Genomic DNA, 18988 nt, shown 5'->3' with positions numbered 1-18988 from the left:
TCAGTGCTCCAGCAGCAACTCTGCAGATACAGCAGGAAAAGCACTCTGCACAACAGGCAGTCTGCACTTTTTTCCCCTGTATCAGAGTAGGATGTGTCTTATTTTACCACAGCTAAACACAAAACAGTGATGAGCCAGCGCTCTATCGCTGCCTTTAGTTTCTTTTCAGGGAATGTTCTGCCTCACAATCCACCGTCCTTATGTGTCCTTTGCTATCTATAGACACAATCTTGAACATTCACTCATTTCAAATTTCTCCCCTAGATAGTTTTCTTCCAATCTGTAGAGACCATTTTAAGTCATATTCTAATCCAAAGTAAATGCAGATCTGCTAAGGGGGGGGTGAAATCTGAAAAATTAAGCATGCTACTCTACCACAGTGTTGAAACTTAAGTACCAAATAGACTTTATCAATTTAGAATTTACATTAAACCTTTATCATTACTTTCTCTCTTCTTACTGAGATAGTTTGTACCACAAGTACAAAGACAGTTTGCTTGAACAGTCAACCGATTTTTCTCTTCCTTTTCTTTCTTCAGCTACCAGTTCAGTAGGAAAGTCAGCTATTTAAATATGGAAAAATAAAGAAACTTCTGAAGATCTTCTAACAGCTTTTTTTATCCAAACTGCTTTCCATGGTCACAGGGTAAATTTCTTACAGTACGTTCTGCAGACATCTTACAGACAGTGCTAATGGCACACTTCCCAGCTATGAAATCAAGCATCTGCCAGATATTTAACTATGAGACAGACCAGAGAACAACATAGAGCTTATGCTCAAATTGTGAGCATCAACTACACGAAAAATTACTGTGGGATCTTGGGTGCTCTCCCTGAAACCTTTGATTTCTCAGAGTAAGATTAAACACCAAATACTTAAGAAATGCTGAAGGAATCAAACAAATGTCTGCAAACACACTTGATGCAAGCACCAGTTATTTACACATCAGATATGCATTTCAGAAGAGGTCAGCTAGCAATAGCTAATTGAATTCAACCAAAAACCCTGGTAGCAAAAGGGGAGTGGTGGGCTGCCACTGGGTCCTGGGCACCAGGCCAGCAACTTTCTGAGCCACTAGCGGACAGGCTTTTTTTGGGCAGCAGACAGGCATTTGTGGAATGCCTGATCTATATGAACAAATATAGATTTGTTCCTCAGACACAGATTTGTCTCCCAGACACAGCTGGGAGAGGACAGCAAACACAGTTCTAGGGGAACACAACCTGATCAGAAGCCCTTCTAAATTACATCCTTCAGCTGAAGCTTAAGAGATTGCAGGCAATATCTGATAATGCTCAGACTGTAACTGGTCCCTTCTGGTATACCAAGGGCAGTGGCTGGAGCCAGGGAAGTAGAGCAGCCTGCTTGCTGCAGTCCAGAGATAAGAGCAGTTCCAAAGCCAGTGTGAGCTTCCTTGTGTTTATTAGGCCTACTGCAGGGTTGTGGCACCAAGAAACCTTTGTCACCCCAATTCTATTACAGCAAGCCATACACTCACAGATGCTAACTGATTCTGAAAAAGCACACTGTGATCAGACATCTGCCCTCAGCTCTCCAAGCTCTGTTTTTGAAGCAGGTGTGTCACAGGTCATTGGGGTTGACCTCTAAAGGTCACCCTGCTCAAAGTCAGTCTAACCAAACCATGTTACCCAGAGATCTGCCTTGACACCTCCAAGAGGAGAGATTTCACCACCCTTCGGAGGGTCCTGTTGTTGTATCTCACCATTTTGTTTTCAAATGGAATTTACATTGCTTTTATGCCAGTCACTGTGCACTCTTCCAAAATGAACTTAGCTAGACTTCTCAGTATCCTCCAGTGAGGTAGTTTAGACAGCTTTTTGACTTCTTAAGGCTGTATGGACCCAGTTCTCAGCCTGTCCTCAAATGTCATGTGCACCACTGACCACCTCAGTGGCCCTTCACTGAACTCGTCCTTGTACCTCTTGATCACTTGCAGCTGGAGAATCTCTAATACACTCCAGAAATTCCTGGATTACCTGCACACAGCCACATTGCCCTTCCAGCACATAACTGTGGTGGTTAAAGTTGCCCATGAGTGCCAAAGTCAGTGGGGATGAAGTTTTCTCCAGATGCTGCCTTCCTTGATCAGGTGGGCTGTAGCAGACCCCTACCATGACCAGTGTTGCCCTGTCCCTCTCATCCCTCCCTACAAAATCTCTTCCTGGGTCATGATGTGTCCCAAGACAAAGCTCCATGCATTCAACTATCTGCAAACAGGTACTCATCTCCAAAGAAACAAACCAGAAGCAGGTTGACAAGATACAGGGATGATAAAAACAGCTGACTGAATTTAGCTGTAATTCCTAAAGCACTGGAGTCACCTAAAAACCCTGTGCTCAGCTAAATCCTTGCCACAACCTGAGAACAAGTAGCTTGCAGCTGGGCATGACACAACCTCCATTTATAAGGCTCTGTTTAGAAAGTTACATAAATTTTTGCAAAGCCCCACAAAGTGTCTGTTTCTCCAAATATAGAAGAGAGTCCTCCCCAGCTTCAGGTGAAGTTTGCATGATGCTTGGCCTTAACCCAATAGCTTTTAGCTTCTTGTGCAATTTAACAGCAACATCAGGCAGAGAAGCCATAAAAAAGCTTTAGCAGTTTAAGCTCCTAGCTGTCTAGAGCTTCCATAAGACCCAGGGTGAGTCTGTAGAAACAGCAGCAACCAAGTTACTGAGATGTGCTGTCTGGAAACCCTCAGCTGCCTAATTTAGAGGTTGCCTTTACTTATACATTGATATAAGATTTCTTCTAATTAGAGTACATAGCAGGATACACATGCACAGTTTAATTGTACAGAAAGATCTAGAAAGGAAAGTGGTTAGATTGTCATATTCAGCATAGTTTTAGTCTTGTCTGCAGAGAAGCTTAGAAGAGTATGAAAAAAACCCACACATCTCCTAAGTGAGAGAAGGCCAGCAACTTATTTGACAGCAGAACACTTTAAACAATGATTCATAGAAAGTACACTTGTAACATTATGCATATAAACACTTAGTATAACCAAACATTCATAAACCATGGAGGACAAGCCTTCAGCCACCATATAAAATCTGGACAATCTTAAATTTAAAACTGGATTACACTGTAGGCTATACATCTGCCATTATCGAGGGTAAACAAATGCTTAGCAATATGCTGTGATGTTTACAGAGCCTCTAGATCTGCCAAACAGAGACTCAAATCTACTGAGAGCCCTTTTGAATGTATATAACAACAGCAACAGCAGAATTAAAATCACCTGTTCACCCCAACTGCTTCAGGTCTGCTGCAGTGTTTTGAGTTATGACAACCCTCTTATAATTTAGGTTTTCATTTAATGCAACTCATCAGATTCAGAGAGCATACTGCTGTAGTTTAAGCCATCTGGAACATAATTCCTACCAGAATTCAAGCTTAGATACAGATAAGGACATAAAATATTTTGTATTGCAATGTTTGCATAAGCAGGATTAACTTCTTTCCAACATCATCTTTGCCTGCAGTTCCCCAGTAATGCCCACAACCACAAATGAGTGGTATGCATTAGAATCTACTAGTTAAAGCCTGATATCCAGCCTGAAGGTATCCATAGGCTAACTGAATAGATTTATTGAAGCAATATGAAAACGAAAGGTGGTCTTCTACCTTAAAATCCTGAAGCTGCCAGTACTAAACCTATTAGATGCATTTACACATTATGTCACACTTTAAGTATCTAGCTTGCCAGCAACAGAACAAATTGAGAACACACATAAATAACTCTTCTCTAAACTACCTTCCTGCAGCACAACTAGGCAATGGTCACACTTAAAAGCAGGTACTAGTAAAAATGTCCTCTTCTGAGATGGCTTCAAGGACTCACCCATACCAACTCGCATCACTTTGAGCACATTACATACTGAGGCTTCCTCACTTTATGTTACCCATTTCTCATACACCAGAGCATCCCTCACAAGCATATAAAGGCATAACATACATGGGGTTGGACTTCTGACATAGTGCAAACTGGTTTGAGAGACCTGCAGGCATGCAGAGAGCAACTGACATTGGGGCTCACCATATCTAGAGCTGCATCAAAGGCAGATTACTACTCAGAACTGAAGCCCCAAAGGTACAATATGAAACTAAGAATCATATCTGAATCCATGAAGGAACCTATCAACCTCTTCTACTGACAAATTTGTCTTTCACATACAGGGGAAAGTAAGCCAAGTGTTCCTCAAAACAGAAATACATTTAAACCTAAGTTTCTTTTAAACCTAAGGAAGACACACAGGGATCTTTTTATTTATGAACTTTGAAATGGGATAGGGAGGAGTCACAACTGTTTACCACAATAAATGTAGTCACTAAAATGCACAGTATAGCACTAATTTTGGATACTGGTACAAACAAAATTCAGATGAAGCAAGTAGGATGCAGGCTACAACAGAGCTGATTCAGTCTTTGAAACAGGCATAACAGTGATGCCACATCCAGCACTGCCCTCTCCACTCACTATGAGGACAGGATCTCTCTAACTTCTATGCCCTTGTGCTCAGAAAGGCTCTCCTTGCCTAAATTCAAGACTGCTACCCAGCCATTCATTCATGCTTCTAATGTAAGTATGCAACCTGTCTCAAATCAACCAAGAAACAAAGAATTAGGAGTATGAAAGAACAGCATAGCATTCAATACTAAAGTATTGCTACAGTCAGCCAAAGCAACACTCCTATTCTGTGAACAATACAGAAAAATAAGGCTTCTGTAGGAGTTAGGAAAAGGAAAAGCAAAGGAAGATTATAATCAAGGAATTAGTGTCTCCACTATAAATAAATGTAGTTTTCATTTGTCTAAAGTACTCAGAAAGCTTGTGAACCAGGATTTTGTTCCCTTGCGAAAGTCCACTTAAACCCGAACAATATAAAGGATTTCATCTTTTTCAAACATTTCTTACTTTTTCTCTAAAATAACAAGCTTTTAGAAGTTCTTTATTACCAGCAAGTAGGTCTGCAGAAGCTGAGGAACTAGAAGCAGCCTGGGTTGTGGGCTGAGATTCAGAAGCACTACTTCCAAAAGCATCTAAAGGGAATTCCAGAGAGCATCAAGAAAAAGTAAATATTTCAATTTTAAAAAAAACCATCAATTTGTGACATATTAAATAAAGAAATGACAAAAGGATAACTTCACTGATCAGAAGAAAATGAAAGTGCTTGGCTATCTTTATTGTAGAGCAGTACTATGGACGCAAAGCTCAGGTGGAAAAAAGGAGGTGCGACAACCCAGCACTTGAAACTTTTTTTTTTTTTTTTTTAAATTGGGCCTCTTTTCAGAAATCCCATACAAACCACTGCATTCTCAACATGAGGGTTAAGTCCTTTGGAGACGAATGCATCGGATGAGACAGAAGTAATTCCAGCCAGAACGCACTGACTCATCTTAAGTTTTTTTTTAGAGGAGTATTTCACTCATGTTTGAAAATTCACTGCAACCTTCATGTTCAACAACAGCCTAAGAGTTGGCTGTGCTCATCCTAATTTCCACCTTGTCAAATCCAACAAAGATCCTGCGATTCAGATACCCAGTTTGAGACAAGTCACCCTCAAAACTTCAGCTGCTTTGAGAAATGGGACTGAGAGAAAACAGCGTGATCAGAGAAAAAAAAAAGAAAAAAAAAAAGAGGAAAAAACAAAACAAGCAAAAAAACCACCCCACAAAATAGACTTTCCATGGACCTCAGAGGAAGAGCCACACATGCATTGACCAAAGACAGAATGGCAAGTGTCATGACAACAAAATGAGCACTCTGACAGCTTACTTGCAGTTCATTATTGTGCAGTATGAAGAAATGGCCATGCTAGTCTGAGCCTTAAGGTTACACAGTCAGTAAAAGCTGTGAGAAGGGGAAACCCACAGCTTTTGCAAAGCGCAAAGGTAATTGAAATGAAGTGATTCAACTTTGAAGTGGTGAGGAGAGAAAAATACCCACCACCAAATAGGTCAATCACACCTGAAGAATCCACCTTTGCTGGAGAGGCAGTGGGTAGAGGAGAGGGGGCTGCAAATGCATCCACTGCAGTAAGCATAGGATAAATAATATTTAGTATCAGCAAGGCAACAATGATAGCTAAATATTCCAAAGCCACATGGGCTCCACCAGTTAGAACCACAGGGTCAGTAAATTCAGGTAACAGTTTTCAGAACTGCAAACAGAAAGGGTTACATTTCTCACACAGCAACTGAAAACCACAGTTCTTTAAATAAAAAATTGTTTATTAACAATTTTCTTATGCTTAAGAAGAGGATTTACCCTCTCAACAACAACATTACTTACTCAACATTCAGTATCAGCCATGTTATGGTATCTATCTCCAGCAGCTGCTAATCTTATGACCAAAGTTTTAACACACCCACAATTTAATATTTCAGCTTAAAAATGGAAATTTACTCAAGGAAAAAAAACAAACCAAACAACACAGAAGTCTGTAGGATGGCCTGTGAAGACAAGTACTCACCAGATAAGAGGTCAGCAGTGAGAGAACTCTCAGGCACAGGAGAAGCTGCAGGTGGTGGAGATGAAAAAGCATCTTCCCGAAATGAAAGTAAAAATGAGAATTAAGTATCACTCAAGACAGTTTACAGCATTGCAGAGTATCAAAGCAGCAGAGTATTGGAAGAATTCTTTCTTTACCTGTACCAAAGAGATCTATGCTAGGAGTAGCATCTGGTTTAGGTGCTGCAGGTACATCAGGAACAGACTCAAATAAATCTAAAGCCAAGAACACAACATGTCTTTAACTCATTTTCCAAAGGCAGGACTGAAAGCAGAACTTTCAAGTTTTGCACAACATCTTTGGAGTTTATGGGCTCTCTAGTTTGAAAGCCCAGCACACAGCATGCACGCAACAACGATTTCTTTGTTCTGCACACTCCTGACAGATCAATCCACCAGAATCAAAGAGTTAAAAACAAAATTACCACCAAAGATATCTAGAGCAGGAGGAGCGGAGGTGGTGGCGGTAGCAGAAGTGGTGGCAGTAGTGGTAGTGGCAGTAGCCGTAGTAGCAGTAGTAGCAGCAGCAGCAGCAACAGCAGCAGCTGGAGAAGGAGTTGTTGCAGGAACTGGAGTGGCTGCACTAGTTGTAGGGGTAACTACAGGAACAGCAGTCTCTGTTGGCTTCATAGCAAAGAGGTCCAGCTCAGGAGCAGCCTCTGCACTACCTTCGGATGGGGCAAAGGGGTCTTGTAAAAAGGAGAGGGGAAATATATGTGTATGCATACTTAGGATCAGTGAGGGAGGACGTCAAGAACAAAGCAACTACAGGCAATGCACATACTGCAAATACACACACACACACACACACACACACACACACACACACACACACAGAGGAGGCTGCTCTAACACCTAGCCTAGTCATCCAGATGTCTTACTTATGTTTTTCTAAAATAAAGACCATCTGAAAGGCTGAGCAGTCTAGCTACTAAAGTGCAGGACTTTTTCAAAGGCTGTTTGACAAGGCCAAAAGAGACAGGAAATATGATGAAAGAATATCCAGTTTGAATGGCTACAGCTTACAGAAGTCAGCACTGCCAGAATCATTTATTAGCAATACTGACTAAGCACAGTTACTGAGTCTCAGAAACAAAGTTTTGTTAAGCATGCTCTCCAGCCTAAGATTTGTTTTGACCAATTGCAAATACTATGAAAATTTCAGAAAAACACACTGCCATGTAGTTTCAACAAAACAAAACCAACAGAAAAAAACAACAGCAAAAAAAGAAACTATCTAATGACATAAAACCCACCATTTCCTGAACATGCATCAAGAGCTGCTGCTACAGGGGTTGGGGTAGCTGGTGCTGCTGCCCCTTCAGCTGCTGCAGGGGCTTCCCCAGGAGAAGCTGCAAAGGCATCTTGGGTGCAGTTTAAGAACAGAAATTAAAAAGAAAAAGGATAAAGAGAAGAAAAATATAGTAAAAGAACCAAGTTAAATTGCACAGGTAGATCCCCTTATACAACATGAATGTTGTTACTCTGACAGCAAAGTCATGCAATGCAAAATGCTTTGTCTCCCCCAACCCCATACAAGCAATTTCTAGACAGGTTTCAAGACTGAGCTTCTTGGATTGCTCCAAGGCAGTACACTGAGTATTAAAAAAATAAGCTTTATTCTCATTGTATAAGGGTTCAGAGCAGCATGCCCATGTACTACCCAAAACTAACTAATGAAGAAAGAGCAGAGGTATGGTAGTAAGTTGGTGTTAATAAAGGTATTAATAACTTGCATGGTCAAACCCCATAATACGTGGGATTAATCTAGAGCTCTGAATTTACCTTCATAGTGCTTTGCAAATTTAAGCACTGTCATAAATAACCCAATTCCACTGGCAGAGATTCTACCTTTTCAGCCAAATCTGTCACATAACATCTGAGAAACTGAACTTGTTTCTTAACAGTATTCCAATTGGATCTTTCTGAAGCCATAACCTGATGCATAGGTTATATTTAGTCATCTTGCTTCTGACATATCAAGAATGTTCACTTTAACTACTGGCCAGCCATAGTTTGTCACTCCTTCTTTGAGGATCACCTCTATGACAACCAATCAAGTAAGTGAAAAGAAATGTTTAGGGCTTTTGGAATGATCTGGTCATGAGTTTGCCTTGACTGGTTTTTTTTGTTTGCCAATTCCTTAGAAATCTGTTTAAATTTCAAGCTCTAAGCTTTTACAGCATTACTTCTAGGCTTAAACCACCATCTGCAGCTCTTAATTCCATGAAGTAGTCCTAATGCACATTGCCATTTGGACTACCCTCATAGGTAAGCATTTTCTTCACAGGAAGACTGCGCAATGAAGATAAAATAATTCAAGATGCTCACAAATGCCATTTTTCTACTGCTACAGAGTTAGCAAGTTAAAAAAAAAAATCTGTTGGGAAATACTGCAGTTGCACTGTCAAACTAGCACAGAGAAAAGCTTAACATGCTTCGTTTGAGTGTAAATCTTAAAATTAACAAAACCATTGTAAAAACAAGTTTGTGCCAGTTAATCTAAAAAGCTCAAAAGAACATGCATTGACACTTCAGCAGAAGATATGAAAGCCAATTAGTCTTGTACAATAGAATTAAAATGAGTTAGTAGCAAAAAAGGCCTGCTATTAAGCCATTTCAAATACAATTCTATTTTTTTCATGTAACAAGGTTCAACAAGAAAACTGGATGGCAGTTGTCCAAGTACAAAAAAAAAAAAATAAAAAAATCATAGTCAACTCTCACAGTATTGTATGTATACCAGACACTGGAATACACCACACAGAAGACATTCAACACAGAACTGAACTGAATAGTTTGGAATTGTGCCACTTGACAGTATGTCACACGTATGCTCATGTGTGTTGGGCAGTTTTCAGATAGAGGGTCATGCTGGGTTCATTCCAAAGAACACAAGTTGGTTGGCACTACCTAGAATTACTTCCCAGCATGAAAGGATAGTCTCTCCAGTGTTCATATGAAGTGGGATTTTAGAATGCATAAAATTAGTTACAAGATCTATATTGGGACTACTTCACCCTCAGAGTAACACTTAGCCCTGTCCAGATGCAGAGTATGGAAATTCCACATGCACAAATTCCTTCTGTCTGGAGATGGAAGAGAAGAGCTAGGTTGGCACTAACTTTATTATTTATTGCCACTCTGAGGAAAGTGGTTGCCAAGTATTACCACTTTCCTTAGCATCATACTTGAGTTAAATGGCAGAAGGGATAAATACCTAAGTTCATAATGGAACCTAAAGGACAAAAATACCAGGAATAATTAATATTAATTACTCTGACATGTTCAAGAAACCTATATGAGCCCAGACAGACCTACAACTCACAGTCCAAACGAAGGGCTGTTTGTTGTGCTGCTTTTTTTCAAGTTAATCATAGAACAGTTTGGGTTGGAAGAGACCTTAAAGACCCACAAGTTCCAAACCCCCTGCATGGGCAGGGACACCTCCCACTAGACCAGGTTGCTCAAAGCCCCACCCAACCTGGCTTTCAACACTCCCATGGAGGGGACAACCACAACTTCCCTGGGCAACCTGTGCCAGTGTCTCCCCACGCTCACAGAACAGTGAGTTCTTCCTACTCTCTAACCTCAATCTACCCTCTTTCAGTTTGAAACTGTTCCACTTCATCCTATTTTCTTTTTTGTTTCTCCATATGGGCTTAGAAACCCTACATTTGCACAGCCAGCACTAATTTATCCCTATAAATAAAGCAATTAATATCTTTAACTCAACTTACTCCTTAAATTTCTGCATTTTCTGTTTCAGACATAAATCTAGCTTTTGACTTCTAGACTCAAGTACTGCATGAACCTCACTTGGGTTTATCGACAGCCTGAATACTGAAAGACATCTTGCTGAAAACTCTGCAAGTTCACACTGCATGGAACATCTAATACAAGTGACAAGTATGTATTATGTACTGTGTAATACATCATTAAATAAAAACAATTCTTAATAAAATGAGGCAAACAAGGTCTTTTTAAAATCCTGAAATAATGAAGTAGACAATACATCTTGTCTGCAGCAAAATAAGTGTTCCTGAAGAGTGATATAATTTCATAAACTCAGGCTTTATATGATGCTATGGCACCAATACATGACAAATGTTACTCACACATTGTGATAAAGCTGATATATAATAATTTATTGTATTATGCAACATATGAAAAACCCTATGGAAAGTCACAAGTACAGGAAACACAGAATTGAACTGTTCAGGTGAAAATCCTTTTCTTTCTGTTTCCACAGGTTTTTCCCCTCTTCAGTCACCCTTCATTACTTTTACTTTTTACAACTGAGAATGTGACCTGAGTTAATATGAAATATTCCACTAGGGTCAGTGCTGGAGAATCATAAGAATTATGAGAAATGCTTTTTGTTGCTGTTTGGTTTTCAAAATAAGTGCTAGTTTGCTGGACCAGCATGTTGCAACATAAGGGCCACTCATTAGGCCTCAAGTGCCAAAAAGTGCTTGACCACTCTGCCTTTAGTTTCAAAAAGGGGAAACCATAGTTCTGCTCCTAATCTGAACACCTAATAATGGACATTTGCACAGTGTCTGTCATGATTTATTATTTGCACAATCACAAAACAGGATACAACTCAAGGACACCTCACCGGCGTCCAAAAATAGCATCCAAATTATATTATTGAGATACACGGTATTTCAAGATATTTTGCTTTTCTTCTATCCTTATATTTCTCCCTCCCAGGAATGATTCCAGCTGCACTTTGAAAACAGCCTCCTCTGCTTTCTCTTGGTAACAAGATAAGGAATTCTTCAAGTTGGCCCAGGTAACTGGAAGCTAGCCCATTAATCAGATTGAATTCTTCAAAAAGCTATTCTGGATCAGTCCTGCATTTCTCATCTGCCTTCCAAGACCACGTTAGAGATGAGGACATAATGCAGAGCTGCTTTTCCTCTTAAAGACAAATCTGTCATAGGCAGCATGCAGGCTCCTATCAGCTCAAGTACCTGGGATATGGTGCAAGAAAGCAACAGTGGCAAGAAAGCCACTCCTGCAAAGTCTCCTCACCTGCTTCTTCCATCAGCTTTGCTGCTTTTCTCCTGAAGTTTTCAGCTTCCTTCCCAGCTATTCCTCCCTGCAGACTCCCTCCATTCTCTCCTGAGATCACCACTCCTGTGCTTTCCCCTACCACACCTCCCCACAAGGAACCATGTGAAGCAACTAAGATCTGGCAAGCTGCAAAAAGTTAAGGTGACCCTGAAGACTGCACCTCTAGCAGACCTCAAAGGTCAAACACCTACTTGAGATAAAATTTTAGCATGTCCAGCACTGCAAAAGCTGGAAGGAAGCCCTGTATGCCCAAAAACTAATGCTTCTTGCACTGGATGTAAACCTTAAAGTAACAGAGAATGTTAGTATGGGACATCACTTAGAGCAGTGGCCTCAGAAAAAAGAAAACAAACCAAATGAAATCAGAGAAGAAACAAAAAGCCCAGTGAGTAGGGAGACGAAAGTTCAATATAGGCTCCAAAATCTTAAAAGGGTCAGGTCTGTGGGTGCCTTGAGTGCACTGCAAAATTACCTTCACTGTCAAGTGTGTTCAGACATTTTTCTTGAAAACTAGAGGTTTTCAGATTCAGAAACTTAATGCTATTGTAAATAAAAACCTTGCTTCTTCCAGAAGTGTTCCAGGAAAGAGTCATTATTCAACTAATAGACAATCCATTGGAGATTTATAGCATTTGAGCAACAAAACACATTCTTTTAAAAAAAAAGACCAAGTCACTGAAGTCTGGATACTGCAGAAGTAAAATCCTTCCCACACTGGAGAATGAAGGTAATTCTACTTCTTAACGTGTGCCACTAGGTAATCTAATGGTAAGTTAAATTTCCAGAAACTAAAAACCATCCAGCTCTTCCCAATTTATAAACATGGCAGTAGATACTTGATTTGATATCAGCCAATTTTTTCAGGCACAGAATAGTGGAAAAAGGTAGGAAAAAGAAAAAAGGTACAAGTTGCTGATGTAGTAGCGAGAGAGTAACAAGGTGTTTTTCTAATCCTGTTCCAAGTTTATGGGGACTTCTAGTCATTTAACTATCTTTAATTAAAAAAAAAAATACTAAACTTTTAACTCTGCTAAATTAATAGTGCAATTTGGAGGTGCTGTATCCCAGACTGGCTTAACCTCAGTGCCTGGAGGCCAGAAGTTACACACACTGTGCATCTGCAGGGATGTGAATAAGCACAGGTCTTGGCTTCTGCAAGCAGTGAGTATCAGACTCTCTTGCTCCTCATGGTGTCCAGAACTGCTGCCCACAACAATTTTAGAATTCCTTCTGAACTGCTTGTTCCTGGGGCACTTGGCCTATTGTCCATCTTTAAAAGGAGAAGTAGCAGGTAGCAGTTGTACTCCTGTTCTTACAGCTTATCAATTTTATTTGGGATATCTTGGTGCAATCTGTTGAAGTTGGTCCTAAACAAACCTTCTAATTAGGAACTTTAAGTCTTCAGGAAACACCTTCACAGTCAAACTGTCTATGTATGGGGCTTCTCCAGCACTCCTAGCACTAGAAGTGATAGATAAACACACACAGAGAACTCAGTGGAATTCAGCTTTGAGAGCAAGTGAGCTGCTACTGATTCCTGACATCCAGTGTCATGCTGGAAGTACACATGGTAAGTAATCCATAATGGAAGTATGCAGGTCAGGTAGCCTCAAAAATGTTTGTAGTTTGCAGATCAGAGTATTTATCCATTAACCTGGCCTGGTAGAGTGTTGAAAAGCAGCAGTAATTTCTGACATGCTCTTGAGAAGCCTCCTACTCCATGGGAGTGACAAGAAAACACACCGGGGGGGATTTCATTCTCACTCAAGAGGTTAGAAGCTAATATTAGAGACTGAAAGAGCATAACTAAGCCATGTTTCCTATACATTAGTTATACAGTTGGCACACTTCATTGCCACTTCAATTTACTGTTACTGCTATGGTAAATACAACTCAGACTCAAGAATGTGGCAATATAGTAATTTCAGCTATCTCAACACCATATTTACAGGAAAGATCCAAAAGAAACACAACACAGCTCAAATGTGACATGTAGTGAAGGGGCAGGAAAATGCCATGTCTACCCTCTCCAGTGCAATAACTATGAAAGCACAACTGCTTTCCCCAGAAATTGTAGCACAGTGCATAGTTACTGAATAATGTGGAAAGAATACCTGCTTACACCAGTGTGGACCTGGAAACTCAAGTTCTTAGCTTAGTTCAACCATAATATAACTCAGCCTTTAGCATATACAGTTTTCCATTTCCATATATGTGCAGAGGAGCCTATCAGCAAAAAAGCACTGCAGACAAACAGGTAACTGGCCAGTTTATGTTTCCTGTTCCATCTAGAATCCAACACACAGGCACCTCTGGCATCATTAATTAGATTATAATAACTGAACTCAATATTGCTTCATCAAGCTGTCACAGAGCAGTAGGGCAACCAAACTAACCTCCAAAGAGATCCACTTCAGCAGTGGCAGCAGGAGCAGTTGTAGTTGTAGCAGCAGGAGCTGAAGTAGTTGTAGTATCAGTAGTTGCAGCAGTAGTTGTGCTGGGCTCTGGGGCAAATGGATCTGAAATCTGTGGCTCAGAGGTAACACCGGAAAGTGCAGCCAGATTATCTATATGCAACCATGTAATGAAGACCAAAGAGGAAAAGTAAGGGGAAGAGGGAGAGAGACCACAATCACTCAGCTCCAGAAAGATGGAGCGTTTAGTAAGAAGTCTTAACATTCAAAAGTCTTAGAAATCAAAAGCAGTACTCACCCTCTCCCAAGAGGTCTAGTGATTGTCCATTAATATGACAGCAGAGTAAAGAAACACACCAATTAGTAGAACTGCCAGATTGAAGATGTTCATTAGCCACATGTTCATTCTCTAAGTGACATGCCTAGGTTAAACGTAATTCCTCTACTTGATTTTCCAACATTCAAGCAGCTTCTGTTACATGACAAAGCTCACTGTGTTTAATAGTGAGCTATTGGAGACAAAACCAATACATAGGTTTCATGTATCTAAGTTCCTCAATATCTAATCAGCAACATTAGGCACAATATTTATCCCTTCTGTTTTATGCAACTGGTTTTCTTTTCTTAAACTGCAACAGAGAACCAAGAAGGGACCTGTAAGGTTTGAAAAGAAAGTCTCCTACCCCATGGTCAAGCCAAAAATTGCTTCTTTAGAAACTCAATTAACCAGTGTGTTAGGTCACTCCTGCATTTGGCTTAGCTGTGCCAAACAGCTACATCAGGAGTAGGTAGACTTCTTTCAGGTTTATGAATAGCTAATAATGCCCTGAGAATACTGAAAATGTTAAATGCAATTTCTGGGCCTAAAAGCACCAAGAGAAAGCAACCATGGGAAGAGTGAGCCCCAAGGAACCCCAGTGCAAGTACAGCAAACAGGCACAGCTGAAGCTTATTTAAACCAGGAAGCTATTAGCAAAATATACTCAGATACCACAGAGAATCTCCAGATAATTCTGCATAGTTGCAAGTATTTTCTAGACCAAAGTTGACAGAAAGCAGCCAAAAAATCAGCGTTATGGTCATTAAACATAGGCAGATTTCAGCTTACTGCTCTGCCAAAGTGAGCTGTTGTGATCCACCCATCAGCTCTAGAAATCTTCACAAAACTGGCACTGAAGCCAGGGCAGTCAAGCAGAGAACAGCTTGCAAATACAGCATTAAATTACTTCAGGATACAATTCATGGCATCCCTACTGCCCCAGCTATATTCTTAGAGGCAGAAAGACTGTGGTTCTTGTATTTGAGATAACTGTTTAGCAAAAACCAAAATAATTAAAAAATAGGAGAGCAGCTAACCAACTCTGTACTTGTTTGGAGGAATACAGATGACAGCAGGAGCAGGTTGGCTCTGTTCCAACTTTGGTTTAACTCTTTTTAGAGGCTACTGAAGCATCTTTAATGATAGACTTTCCTACATTTTGGTGTCAGGTAGAGCCCAAAGGGAAAGAAGGAAGCTTTGACTATACGCACACAAAAAAACCCAACAAAACCAATTCTAAGTTATAAAACCCTGAAAACTAACCAGTTTTGCCTGTAACAGTTTTGTACTGCAGTTAGAACAGTCTGAGCACAACTACCTATTTATTAACCTGTAGCTCTGTGTTGGTCCTAGATTAATTGTACACCTAACAGGGTCAGGAGTTCATCTGATCCACACTGAACAGCAAAGGAGAGAATCCAGATGCTTTGCTGTGGGTCAGCACATAAAAAGCACAACACGCTGAGCAAGCACAGCTCAGTCTTCACAAGTTTGTCTTTATTTTACAACATCTGTTAAAAACCAAGCAACCTCATGTAGGTACTTTTGTAATTGGCTCCTTGGGAGAACTCTGCTTGAAGCTGACTGCACAAGCTGAGGCAAGTCAAAATAGAATTCTGAAAGAGTGTAAGTGTATTAAAAATGCAGCACTCTGGTATCTCATTACTGCACGCCAGGTGGATGTCTCACTGCTAGACTTGAAATAAACAACTGTTGGCAAACTTTTACCTTCTATCAGCTTATTTTTCAACGCATTTCTGCTATTCAGGTATGTTAGCAATCACAGTACAGTGAAATGACAATTATCCAGCATGGCAATCTGCACTTACTTTTAAATAGGGGAAGGATTAAAACTAATGCTTTATTGTAAAGTAATATTAAAGTAACAATACTAATAGCAAATCCATGTTCTAAGGCACATGGCAAAGTACTTCAGAGCAGAAATTCAATTTGCTTTTATATCCAAGAGTCAGCCCTCACAAGGATGCAGAATTTGGCCTACTGTATTTTTTGTAATACTACAGTCTAGCTTGCCTGCCAAATGCCTCTGTTCACATTCACCTTGCAGTATGCTGAGGGGAATGTATTACCCTACCTCCATCGTGCCAGTTGAGCACTGAAGTGTAGATTTTCAATTTATAGTTCATTTCCACGATAATTTGTTACATTTGGACATATACTGAGCATACAAAATATAGTGTACTGCAGGTACCATTAAATATCCAGTGCACTATACTGAATGCACAGAGTGGGCCAGAATACATAGAGACTGCACTGCCAGTGAGACTGAGAAAGAAGGGTTGCGTTTTTTTTATTGGTGACACTTATTCCTGAGGTTTATGTGACATTTAAAGAGAGTTTTGATTCTCCATCTTGAAATATTTGGTATTCACATTTTCCTAGCTATTCTGAACTGCAGCAATTCTTCTCTCCCTACTTCTTTCTCATGAACACTCTCACATTAACTTGCAGAGTGCTGCGGGTAAGGAAGAAGCTCAGGTAGCAAGGAGGCACTGTAACACATTCTCCCAAAAGTCTTGGGTGGAAGGAAGGTCATCTTGTCCAGCTTCCTGCCCACAACAAAATTACAGCCAACATCAGACCAGAGCAGTCATGGCTTTGCCTAATCAATTCTTGAAAAATCTCCAGGAATGGAGAGTCCCACTAGCTCACATCAGGGATATATATGATCCAGTACTGTTCCACCCTCCAAGTAAAATAACTTTTTCTTCATGTCCAATCACCTCTGCAGCTGCAATCTATTGTTATTACCCTTCATTATAAGCAAGTAACATATTCCAAGAAATTTTGGCTCTGCTCTGTAACTGCCCTTCAAACAGTTGTAGGCTGCTATTAAGAGCCCCCCATTTAGCCTCCCTGCCAGATGACAGAGGCCCAGCTCCCTCAACATCTCTGTGCAGAGATGTTCTCTAGATCCCTGGAATACTGGTAACCTTCTGACAAATCCCTCTCCCTTAAGCAGGATAGCTGAGAACTAGATGCAGTATTCCTGACGTAGCTTCACTTTCTTAATTAGAAGGCTTTCTAGTACCTATGAGACTGCGCAATTTATAATGACTGCCCCTTTCATCCTGCAGATTTTGTTTAAAAAAAACACCCTTACCACAGGCTCAAAGTTTTCCTCATTACCAGGTAAAACACTAATGGAAATTTCAGTATTTTCAAAACAAAGCCATTCCATTTCTCACTTTATGCATGTCTGACACAGTATTTGGCAATTAAGAGTTTAAAAAAGGGGAAAAAAAGAAAAGGTAAGATTACAGTGCAGTAATAGGTCATCACACCTTCACACCTGGACTCCTGCCAGCAGTAAAGCAGACACACTTGAAGCTTACTAAGTTACCAAAATGCTATTCTGCACGATAAGACTAATGAGGTTAATAAGACTTGATGAGTTTAGCAATAATCCAAACAAAAAATAAAGATATCTTTTCTTTTCCATTGTGGAATGAGAGGACTAGGTGCTAGTCAATTTTAAAGTTTTCAGTAATTCAGAAGAATAAAAAAATTTAAGTTCTAAACTACATGCACTTTGCCCAAAAGAGCAAAGCAAAAAAAACCCAAATAAATCAGCTTTCAATTACAATGCAAATCAATATTTTACAACATTAATGGCTGTTTACTCTGCATAAATGAGCAACTGCTTTAAAAAGTTAGCCGAGAGGCCTGAGCACTATCAAACACCTCAAAGGCTTATGTTTCAGTACTTGGTAGTAAAACAGCAAGACAAACAGGATTCAGTCTAATATTATAAAATAATTATTTCCTAGCATCCTAGAATAGAGGACTCTTTGGTCTTGCTTTCTGAGTAAGATTGCATTTAATAAAACTGACACTGCTGCAAAAAGATATTAAATTCACAGATTAAATAGGAATATGCAAAACACAGTCTACATGACAGCCATAGCTAACCTCTTATACTGAAGGGGCTGATACACAATGTCATTTTAATGAGCTAAAGTTAAGGAATGCAGAAGCCACTAGTACTCAAGTATTAGCATTCATAGCAGAGTCAGCATGACTCAGTGCAGCATTTCTGCTCTGAGAGGGCTGCTGAGTTCACTAAGCTGCCACACAAGTGAAGAGCTCTTAAGATTACACCACAGTGGGTTTATAACTGTAAATTAAATCACATTTACTGGCCTAATTCCTCATCTTCACAGGACAGGAGTGAACATTACCTATATTTATTGAAGTCCTCTTCAGATCACCAGCTGTTAGTGCTGCCTGGGACAAGAGGCTCAGTTCACCACAGAGCTCAGATTTCAGAGAGCTGTTTGAAAAGCAGCCAGCCTTCTACTTTTATATTATTATGCTAAGCTGGTGAGGAATATTTCAATGAAATACATTAAGGATCTTAGGAAGTAAACACACCTGCAGCAGAAGTAATTTGCCACCACTGGCTTTCAATGCATTTTTGTTTTAAAAGGTATATTTTATTCTTCCTCTACTGATCTCTGGGGTTGTTTTTTTTATGAACAGGTGTGTTGCTTTCTGCCCTCAACTTGCCAATAAGCACATGAACACTTCTAACTTCTCCTGTTTTTAAGTGCCCACCCTACCTGTTCACCTTCAGCCATCCCCCCCTCTTCCTGCTCACTTTTAGTCACATAATCCTG

At 40.0% G+C, this 18988-nt stretch overlaps 1 protein-coding gene across 28 annotated transcripts in view; it reads right to left on the bottom strand.

Moving 5' to 3' along the window:
• The window catches only part of SNAP91 (synaptosome associated protein 91), a 72655-nt gene that overhangs the window by 12764 nt on the left and 40903 nt on the right, over positions 1 to 18988 (bottom strand). For 9 of the 28 annotated variants that reach the window (XR_011725354.1, XM_071741432.1, XM_071741431.1 and 6 more), the window contains exons 14-21: positions 14328 to 14342; positions 14012 to 14182; positions 7790 to 7897; positions 6959 to 7222; positions 6672 to 6749; positions 6496 to 6567; positions 5970 to 6053; positions 4979 to 5062 (exon numbers count right to left, since the gene is read on the bottom strand). Coding sequence is in view for 25 of the 28 variants with exons in the window: in XM_071741432.1 (XP_071597533.1) it covers positions 4979 to 5062; positions 5970 to 6053; positions 6496 to 6567; positions 6672 to 6749; positions 6959 to 7222; positions 7790 to 7897; positions 14012 to 14182; positions 14328 to 14342 (876 nt within the window). In the remaining 3 variants the exon portion in view is untranslated. Of the gene's footprint in view, positions 1 to 4978; positions 5063 to 5969; positions 6054 to 6495; positions 6568 to 6671; positions 6750 to 6958; positions 7223 to 7789; positions 7898 to 14011; positions 14183 to 14327; positions 14343 to 18988 lie in introns of those variants that run through there. The other 19 variants (XM_071741441.1, XM_071741443.1, XM_071741444.1 and 16 more) reach the window with 15 other exon arrangements.

The sequence above is a fragment of the Heliangelus exortis genome, chromosome 3 (genome assembly GCF_036169615.1).
Source record: "Heliangelus exortis chromosome 3, bHelExo1.hap1, whole genome shotgun sequence".
Taxonomy (NCBI): domain Eukaryota; kingdom Metazoa; phylum Chordata; class Aves; order Apodiformes; family Trochilidae; genus Heliangelus; species Heliangelus exortis.
Note: the sequence above shows the minus strand (reverse complement) of the source record. Positions and strands in the feature narration are given on the sequence as shown.